Source organism: Saccoglossus kowalevskii, chromosome 19 (genome assembly GCF_978046115.1).
Source record: "Saccoglossus kowalevskii chromosome 19, keSacKowa6.1, whole genome shotgun sequence".
NCBI lineage: Eukaryota > Metazoa > Hemichordata > Enteropneusta > Harrimaniidae > Saccoglossus > Saccoglossus kowalevskii.
Genome location: NC_140659.1, coordinates 15,826,196 through 15,836,859, shown reverse-complemented (window position 1 = coordinate 15,836,859; position 10,664 = coordinate 15,826,196). Strand labels below are relative to the sequence as shown.

The following is a 10,664-nucleotide window of genomic DNA, read 5'->3' as shown; positions in this document are numbered from 1 at the left end:
CGGTAATAAACACACACGTTGTCGTTTAAATAAATGCTTTTTCATTCTATTCTATGAAATTTAACGATGTTAACTGCTGACTGATGGAAGAAATACAGGTTTTATTATCTATTCCATATTTCATTTACTGTGTTTATATTTCCAGTTGGGGGATTTTATTGAATGTATGTTACCTGCTTATATGGCATATGGAAAGGTGATTAATTGCAACCGATTGATCTGCTAGCTATGATCAATCTATGGTTAAACACCGCCATGTATGTGTGCTTGTTTTTTTATTCAGATTTTGGAACCCGGGTAAAAATTTATTTATTCTCTCCATTCGTTCAACGTTAGCATCAATGTTAGTGTTACCGCTGACGTCTACAGGCATGAGACAGAATTTACTTAATTGAATTGACTAATTGTTTTTTTTGAAGCCTTGAAGCATATTTCACATTCGATATCTTTTGCCTGCCTGTTATCACGTCAAACTAAAGTAAATAAATGATGTTTTTTCCTTCAGGATTGTCGATGGTTCAGTATCAACAACCTGGTTGTGAATATAGTTACAGTCTGTTGATCAGCGATTGCAGAATAATACGGTGTGTGTACAACTCCGAGTCATTTCGATATCGTTATAATATCAATCATTGGTAATTGATTTACGTGATTTATTGACGTACAACTGTGTATAACTTAAATATAATTGCAGGTGAGCTGTGAAGCCGCTTACTGAAAACAAAAACCAGCAATGGGTAACAACGACACTGCCTCGATGTTCAATTCCACTCCCTCATTGTCGATTACTGTGATATTGTCTCTTCTCTACGGCGTCATTTCTTTGATGTCAGTTCTTGGAAATGCTCTCGTTATATTCGTAGTTTTGCGGAACAAAAAAATGAGAACGATTACGAACTCATTCTTAGTTAACCTGGCCATAAGTGACATTATTCAGGGACTTTTCGCTACGCCATTTCAATTCGCTCCTGCGATTCTCTACAGATGGCCGTTTGGTGATTTCATGTGTCCGTTTGTGCCGTTTATAAAGACGCTTTCCATATTAGTTAGCATTGGTACCTTGACTGTTATATCCGTGGACAGGTACTTTGCGGTATGTCACCCGTTACGTAGAAGATTAACACCTTGTTCTACCGCCGTCACTGTTGGTATAATATGGATAAATGGCATATGTACATCGACACCAAAACTGTTGAATCTAAAAACAATCGAACATATTTTACCGGATGGGGGCGTACGGATGTTTTGCGTGCCACAATGGTCCAGTGACCAATGTCGAAATATTTATCATTTATATATTTTTGTCACGTCTTATGCTGTGCCGTTAGTTGTCATCACCGTTGCGTACAGCTTGATTGCGAAGAAGATGTATGTCACCAAAACACCGGGTGAAAGCAACGATGCCAGAGACCAAAATATCGCTAAAAACAAGAAAAAGGTAAATATTCTCCGAAAATGCAGTACAAGAATCAATTTTGTCACTTTATTGTATTATTTGATTAATACCGAAAGTGTCTTTGCCATTAAAGTATTACACATAATCTCGTATACAAGGCAGCTTCTGCTTGCATGTGACCGTTAAGCACGCAATCTATTCCCGACCTCACATTTGCAATTAGTCATTTCAAAGGACCGGATTTGGCGATTAAATGATTAAAATAGACGTGTTGGCAAATCTGACGATTTTCTATATTACTTGATATTCTATTAAAATGGTGTGCACAACTTTCACCTCAAGAGGAAGGCCATTATTGAGGTATTCGACAGTTGGATTCCATGGAATCAATTGCACACATCAGATATTACTTTTCTGATTGAAAAGTAACACCACTGACTTATTTACATGAGATAAGTTGTTATGGGAGAATAATGATACATCTGTAAATACTTTCTCTCAATATTGGCATGATATTCATAAAATACAATTTAAAATCAAACCGCGCGTTTCTATTGGTCGATCATTGTGACGTGGGTCCACGTGATCGTACGCTATACGTGAAGACTGCACCGTGTCACCCGGTCAAATCAGAAAACACCTGCCTGTGAAAGGATAACACTGAATGTTTCTCCGCACTAGGTTGTCTAACACCAAAACTTACCATGATTGTTTCGCTTGTTAAATGCTGGTGTATTTTCACTCAATATTTTAACATTTCGTCATACATTTTGTTCAAACTAATTTATACAAGCGTAAATAAACAATCCTTCTACTCAATTGTATTGATCGCTGAATTACGGAACTTATAAGTACAAGTACAAGAAGTTGGATGCGTTATACGACAATCTCGTAGTCCAGAATCCGTACCGCGAGAAAACACAGTCAATCGAATCTGCCGTTGCGGCGAATATCTCAGCGAACAATAGAACGATATAAAGTTGACATTCATTTAGAAACCCGTGATAAAGTGTGTAGTAGTTTGGACCAGCATCCTTTATTTTATGTTTTTTGCCATTTTACCTCAATCCCTGCAAATGGAAGTTTGCATGGAATCATGGAAAAAAATGGTGTGCATTGCCTTGTGATAACTGTCATAAAGGTGATTGACAGGTCATACTTGTGTCATGAGGAAATTTTCGTCTAGATCTATATCACGTCTGCTTGAGGTACCGGACCGGGTCTCTTAAGCTTTACAGTCAAATAAGACACACCCAACGAAATACGTTTCAATAGCTAGTCTGTAGCCACATCGAGAACGCCTCAAGGCAAACTGCCTCGTCGGAGACTCTGCCCAGGATTGACCAAGACTTTCTCGCCTCGTGGAGCTCTCTCTGGGACCAAGAACTTAGACCGTTTATTACGTATCAAAACTTAACCAATTGCAAAGAAGTTTAATGACAAAAGGCGTAACCTTCACACATTCAACTTGCACATAGCCAATCACACTAAGTACTGGATACGTCATATCTACTGATTAATCGCTCACTATATTAATAACTGCAAGTACCAAACGTCAGAAATAGCGGTCCTGATGACGACGGTTATATCGTAATTAGTTCCAAATCACTGAGTCAAATTCCGTCCAGGACCTCGCATGAGCCTAAATGATGACAGATATAACACAGCCATTCACTAGTGATCGGCTAAACTAGTCGGTCAACAGATACGTGAAAACTAATTCATGACACTTGTTTTCAATTCTGGAAGGAGAGTGGGTTCTACCAGGTGTGCTAGTAATTTACATAACAAAGAGTGTTTGCAACTTTATCACCTCACATGCTCAGTGGCAGTGTTATAATGAAATTTACAATTGAAGTACAAACACGCCCCATAGATAGGTTAATTGAGTCGTGACGTAAATGACAAAATTTCCATTTTTACAATAAAAAAGCTTATTATTATTAAAAGGCAGTTTTTTTTTTAAATAAATCTTGTCATATGTACTAAGTAGGTTACGTAAATGAAGAGTAATGATGTTCTTGGATGAAAATAGAAATACATCTTCACAACTTCGAATTGATTTAATAAGTATCAGCTTCAATCATGTTGAAATGTTTATTATTGCAGGTAATTACAATGGGAATAGGATTGGTGATAGTTTTTGCATTTTGTTGGTTGCCGCTTCAACTGTACGATTTCTTGAAATTCGTTACACCCGACATTCTGAGGTGAGTGAACCCAGTGAAATGAATTGCAATGATGTAGGTGAATGACCTTGGACAAAAGTATTTAATCACGTGTTTGCCCGCGACAAATAAATAACGGTTGAATGACGTTGCGGATTTAGCGATAACTACACTGTGCGATCGAGTTTAATTACGTGATGTCGTGGTTTATTTATGAATCATCACAAAGAACTAACGAATGTTACATTTATCCACATGATGATCCATTTCATTGCCCGACCTTTACACCCGCATAGTGATTGACAGTGTTAGTATCCAATCGATCACATCGTCGTAGCTGGTGTTTCCTGTAGTAATGAGGGATAAACAAAAGTACTACTTGCCACAATTTCTCAATACAAACTTTAAAGCTCCACGACCGAAAGTTTCGGTGTGGTTGTTTGAAGAGGTAGATTGTTTTGAGTCAGAGAGATCGTTAAAAAGATGATGTTTAGGCCAGTGAGTGGTCAGTGTCAATATATGTTGAGATTTATTTACTGATTCGGGAATTAAATTGCTTGCTATTTTAAACTAAATTGAAGCAGCCATAATTGTTTTAGTAGGAAACACTACGAAACAGCGGATATTTGTTTTGAACTACGTCTCACAATATCTGTCCAGTGGTGGTTGTGAAATCTAACGCCGAATTTATTACGATAGCATTTACCATGTAATATGATAAATAAACCAGCTGTCTGGCAAGAAAAACACCAATTTTGTATTTTACGATTCTCGTTGTTTTTTTCTTTTTCAGTTACAAGCATATCAATATTATATGGTTTTGTTGCAACTGGTTAGCAATGAGCAACGCTGCGTGTAATCCCTTCATATATGGACTACTGAATGTAAGTGAACACTGGGGGCGATATATTTTTATTCATACATTACCATTCGCGTGTGGATAATTATGCATAACACAGTGATAGTTGTAAGCAACATAGCACGTACGTCTACGTGTGCTTGTAAAGACCATGGTTCTATGACCTAATAAGTAATAGCATTGTGATATAATACAAAACACATTGTTTATTGTACACATACATTCTTACATGGACAGACTGCACTAACTTTAATTATGCATAGCAAAACAAAAACAAACAAAAAACAACGCAAGTCATGTGAACTATTAACCAGATTAAAAGTAAATATGTTACACCCATACATGTGCTGTGGTAATCTTGTTTTTTTCCTTATATTCTATATTGGTCAATGTCTTGTAGTCATAGAGCCGTGTTAGATGACATCGATGTCTTACATACACACCGGTAACTAAGAAATGAAATCGGTTGCTCGATGTAACGTACTTTCGACGTAAACAAAAAGTTAAGGTCCATCACTCTGAAGTTCCTATCATAATGACAGATTTTACAACAGAATCTTTTAAGTTAACACTAACTGACCTATCACCGGACATATTAAATACTAACAAGGTTAACTTCAGTTTGTTTGTCTATTCTATCTGAAAAAGTGGTAATCACATCCAGTCATAGTCTCCTAACCAAAAGTCATAAAAAATTACATGTTCAATAACACACAACAAATAACTGACAACAATTGTCAAAACAATTCGCAAAACTACAGTTAACTACATAGTTAAATTGGTAAATGATAAATATATGCATTTTACGTCAGGTGTTTCAAAGTAAATGACAGATCATCCTGCTTCATTGTGGTCTCTGTATGAAATTTGATGTCCATACCTAACAGATAACAATAGTTTGTTTCAGACATTTGTATTCCGTGCCCGTTTATTTTGAAACTTAGGTCGTTTAGATGAATATGTTATTGTGTATATGCAAACAAATTATATTGGAGAGAATCTGTGAAATCTAGCATATTGTATATATTTATTTTAACATTTCATTTGAAAATATCCTCACTTGCACATAGGACAATTTTAAACGAGAGTATAGAAAAGTCTTCGAGCTCAACAAAATGACAGTCAGGGTTGGACCAGTCCCAATGGAACCTGTACCGCGGGTAATTGGTGATCAACCAAAACAACAAAGTTGGGATCTACAAGTAAGTGGAAACGATCATCTCATGCTTTTATTTATGTTTATGTTCCAGAGAACACATTGTTTAAGATCAGGGTAGCTGCAGCGTGACTGAACGTTTTTTTTTTGTTCTAGTTATTAATAATGAAATCGTTTTCTTTCTTTCTTTTTCTATTCCAAGGAACAAAGTCCACCTACTCTTTCCCAACATGTAACGCGCCATTGAAGTTGTATCAAATATGGATTTTCTAATAAAAATGACGTCATCGATCGAGATGTCCAGATGAGACTAGTCAAGAGTGATATTGTCGCAACAAAACTACGGAATAACTTTAATACAACGTGTTTCAAAAAAACATCGATCAATTCACGATATATTCTGCACCGTAGCAAACTGCCAACACGTCATCCGAGATGAAGGCTAACAAGCCGCGTACACATGTCTTTCTGCTATTCAGAAGAAACAACGCTGGACATTAAATACACGTTCATATATGGTGTACGAACGTACAATATATAACATTTATTAGATCATTATATCAATGAATATTCATAATAATAAAACACATGTGATATATGATATTTCTGTTTATTACGCGCAATTATAAAACCCTGTCAAATAACATCTTTATGTATTAGAAAAACACCTTTTTTGGATCAAGACAAATACATTCTCTGGAGTGATACACTGTTAGGCTTAAAGCAAGTATTCAACTCACATCATATTTAGACTTTATACTATAAACCACATGTGTAAGTGGGACATGTAACGAGACATAACATGTACAACGTAATGTATTTTTGATTAGTGCGTCTGTCTCAATTGACACGTTGCATTGTTACATATTTACTATGCGTGGGTCTTTCATTTCAAATTATATGACGTCGAAATACTATTTCATGGCATTCAATTTAAACAATTTTGTACCATCTTTTTTTAGTCCCCGTTCGGACGAAGTCCAAAAACGGAGACTTATAATTCGGTCTCCGTCCGTCCGTGCGTCTGTGCGTTCGTGCGTCCGTGCGTCCGTCCGGAGTCATATCTCAGAATCCCTTGGACCGATTCTGTTCATTCTTTGCATGTGCCTAGTACTTTATGTGGGACATATGCACATGCAGTGGTTTAGCGATTCGATTCAAAATGGCAGGCTGGCAGCCATCTTGTTTTTTGAGAATGTTGTATTTTGGATATCCTTTGTCAGTTTTCAATCAAACTTGGTACATAGATTATACATGTTAGGATACATGTCCATGACGATTTATTTTACTATTGGATCAAAGATGGCCGACTGGCAGCCATCTTGTTTTTTGAAAATGTCGTATTTTGGACATGTTTTGTCAATTTTCATTCAAATTTAGTACATAGATCATACATGTTAGGATACATGTCCCAACCGTCCGTGAGTTCCTGAGTCTGTCAGTCCGATCGCGACCGTCCGTCTGTCCGTGCGTCAGTCTGTCCAACGTCATATTTCAGAATCCTGTGGACCATTTCCGTTCATTCTTTGCATGTGCCTAGTACTTTATGTGGGACATATGCACATGCAGTGGTTTAGCGATTCGATTCAAAATGGCTGACTGACAGCCATCTTGTTTTTTGAAAATGTTGTATTTTGAACATGCTTTGTCAGTTGTCATTTAAACTTGGTACATAGATTATACATGTCCGGATATATGTCCATGACGATTTATTTCGCAATTGGATCAAAGATGGTCGACTGGCAGGCATCTTGTTTTTGTTTTTTAATGCGGTATAATGTGCTCTCTCAGTTGTCATTCAAATTTGGCACATACATGTACTTTATTCATGTTAAGATGCATGTCCATGACAATTTGTTTCAAAATCTGATCAAGGATGGCCGATTGACAGCCATCTGACTTGTTAGCCTTAACTTACTACTATATTTCCACAATTTATGTACCATTTTTTTAGAGTGTTGTGATACTCAATTTAGTATCCTTACGAAGCACATAATCGTATACGTTTGATTACTAACAGTCTTTGAAATAATAGCAGTACCGATATCTCAACGCGTATGTGCTCTAGCGTAGGGCCACATGACAGTGTAATCATCTGACGTTTAAAATGAAGAGTGTGACTATTTAAAATAAATAAATTCTTTCATAACCGAGATGATATTCAGTTTATTATTATTCCTCAGTGAGTAGAATGAAAAACGATGGTGTAATCAGCTTAATGTAACATGGTTAAAAAGAACCTCATTTAATCTAATGTATGTAATTTACACGGACTAGATCTGTGATATTAATCACATGATTTATTGCAACTATTAATTAAATATCTTTGTCAGATTACAATCTATCAGCATCAGTTTGTGTGACAGAAACACGAGACTAAATGACTTTAAAGAATGCCATCAATGCACTTCAAAATTTCTTTATGGTCATTGCGACGCATACGATTGTGCATTATAACTGATGGCATAGAATGTCTACTGCTTTGTTTGTCCTTATTGATATTAATAATGGATTTGCCCATCCATATATGGAATTACTGTAAAAAAAAACATTTCACTAAATATTGATAAATTGAATTCATTAGGTGATAGGACAATTTGAATAATCTAAAAACTATTCAATTAAGCAAACAATTTTATTCCCGGGATATGGACATACAATTTATTTTTAGAATGTCAGATAATTTTTAAATTTACAAATACCTATTACACTGTGTTTTTTTTTTATGAGAACAATATCTGATTTATTTATATATTAAACTTAACAATATGTATTAATGTACACCATATGTGAAAGTGTAATTTACTTCCAATTGCATTGTGAAAATTATGTTTTGATTTGTCCATTCGATTTTTTTTTATTTTAACATTTTTACAAGTTTTATTATACAATAGGAAGCGTGTACTTGCAAACACGTCAGCAGATTTAGAGAACGAATCTGAGCCTCAGAATTTTTTTTATTTGTCTTTATTTGTCTATTCCAAGTATCGATTTTATAATTTTTGAATAAATTACCGATTTCTGCCATTGAGAGCGTGATTTCTTTCATTCTAGAACAGTTATTCAATACAATTCAATGGCAATTATGGAAATGATGAATTATATTATTTGAATTCGTGAAAACTAGGAAATACTAATTTACATCACAAATATGATTATGTCAAGCTAATGATTTTGTCATGATTGTTAAATTTTCAGGCAAAAGCATGCCCATTTAACAAATCAGCACATTTAACTACGTTTGGGGTAAACATGGTTAAAAAGGTTTATACCATTATTTACTGGAAGCTGGGATATTCAGACTTCCACGGGAAACACTCGTTAGTTAATCATTTTTAATATGTTGAGATCTTCTTGAGCGTGTCCCGTTCAGTTATATTGAACTATTATTAACAGCAACTGGGGGTATATGACAAGTATTCATTGAAGTGTGATAATTTGATTGCCCGTGGTAATTTATCTTATTTTCAAGTGTTTATTGACAAGAATAGTTTGGATGTCATATAGTCATCTGCCCAATTGACTGTCGACCTTGTTGGGCATTCATTTGCACATGCATTTGAATTGTGCGTTTCATTTATATTGTGTTTAGATTGGACGCTATCTTGGCATCTTCTCGCACCGCGAAAATGAAGTATTGTTATGGTTTTCCGTATCTGCATTGACAATTATTATTCAGACTGTCGTGCGATTTGATTATGCCGATACTTTCCGTTCTTCGACTTTCAAAATTTCGATGCAAAACATGTTCACAGCTCGGGATGTTGTAAAGAATTCATAAATGTATTTGATTTATAAATCAATATTACCGGTAACATCCAATATTAATATATTAATGATGTAGTTCAATATCATTCAGTCAAAAAGTGGGCGGTCGTAGTTGCTATTTCACTTAGAGGACTGCGCGTGCATTATGTGCGTCGGCAATGTAGAGCTTCGGAGCTGATCATTAAATATTTAAATCTGAAAGAAAGTTGATGATCATTATATAAAAATTATTATAAACACAAACTAAGATACAGCTTTATGCCATTCACTTATTGTGATTTAGTCAATTCCACGTGACCGGCTCTCGTCCAATCAGCAAGACACTCCAGAATATGAGAGGTGACAGGGTTTTATTAGATCGAGTTTCATGGTCCGTTGTCATAAATACAAATAGTTTGTTGAATGCTTTGTCATGTAATTCACAAATATAACACGACATCGAAAGAATCAATCGAATGCGGTTATTTATAATAATATTTATAATAAGACATGGAGAAGAAGTTATATATTTTTCTTCCTTACTATTGCCTAGACTATAACCGCTTCATTGATTAAAACAAATCTGAAGAAATTCACTCTGACACAAAACTGGTGACATAAGTTGCACAGCAATTATTTCCAAAAATCAAAAGGAAACTTCATAGTCCAACATGTACAGTTCTATGAGGCTGTATATACCCTTATTATTAACCTTGAGTTCTCGCCTTCAAACTGTTCCAAATAGTGTAACACACACTCGCCGTAGAGAGGGCCGCTTTTAACAACTTTTGCTTATTGACTTACAATACAACCGGATTTATCCGATCACAATGCACCTACTTAAATAGACGTGGAATAGAGAGTCGTCGACCCTAGCCCTTTGAGAAACTATCAAAACTGCTATGTCGTACACCGCCACTAACCAACATACCTACCTACACACCGAAGAATACGTGCGAGAATATAATTGGGAAATAAAATGTATTTCGACATGGTAATATGCGTTCTACCTCCTCTCCTTCCTCTTGTCAAATCTTTACTGACCTTGCTATGGTGTGTGTAGTACATGTTTTCAACACCGTCATCTGTTAGTAAATAGCGATATTACCGGAGATAACACTCCGATGAACATTTTACCTTTTCCGATATTGAGGGATTATTAGATTTAAAAAAAATAATTACAAAAAGCAGCTTTTTGTCATAAAATAGTGATATATATCAAGAAAAAATCCTTATAGACTTATTGGATATAAAAACAGATAATTATTGTAACAAACACCAATTACATACGAATTTTAAAAACAACAACAATTCAATATATTTCACTCTATTTTTTCA

General features: G+C 35.3%; 1 protein-coding gene across 2 annotated transcripts; it reads left to right on the top strand.

The window, feature by feature from the left end:
• Positions 1–524: 524 nt before the first annotated feature.
• On the top strand, positions 525–8,612 carry LOC100313673 (neuropeptide receptor-like protein 3). 2 transcript variants are annotated; one of them, XM_085493484.1, is made up of 6 exons: positions 525–584; positions 695–1,438; positions 3,506–3,606; positions 4,358–4,448; positions 5,494–5,625; positions 5,782–6,158. In XM_085493484.1, the coding sequence occupies exons 2-6, from the start codon at positions 734–736 to the stop codon at positions 5,824–5,826; spliced, it is 1,074 nt and encodes a 357-aa protein (XP_085349610.1). In that variant the 5' UTR covers positions 525–584; positions 695–733; the 3' UTR covers positions 5,827–6,158. The 2 variants fall into 2 exon arrangements, with proteins under 2 accessions (XP_085349610.1, NP_001161604.1); NM_001168132.1 differs by lacking the exon at positions 525–584 and having other exon boundaries at positions 672–1,438; positions 5,782–8,612.
• The last annotated feature ends 2,052 nt before the right edge of the window (positions 8,613–10,664 follow it).

Excerpts from the sequence above, each read along its gene's own strand:
- LOC100313673 (NM_001168132.1), top strand. The coding sequence starts at position 734 with ATGGGTAACAACGACACTGCCTCGATGTTCAATTCCACTCCCTCATTG. Across the intron at positions 4,449-5,493 it reads TCATATATGGACTACTGAAT|GACAATTTTAAACGAGAGTA; the intron begins GTAAGTGAACAC and ends ACTTGCACATAG. Across the intron at positions 5,626-5,781 it reads AACAAAGTTGGGATCTACAA|GAACAAAGTCCACCTACTCT; the intron begins GTAAGTGGAAAC and ends TTCTATTCCAAG.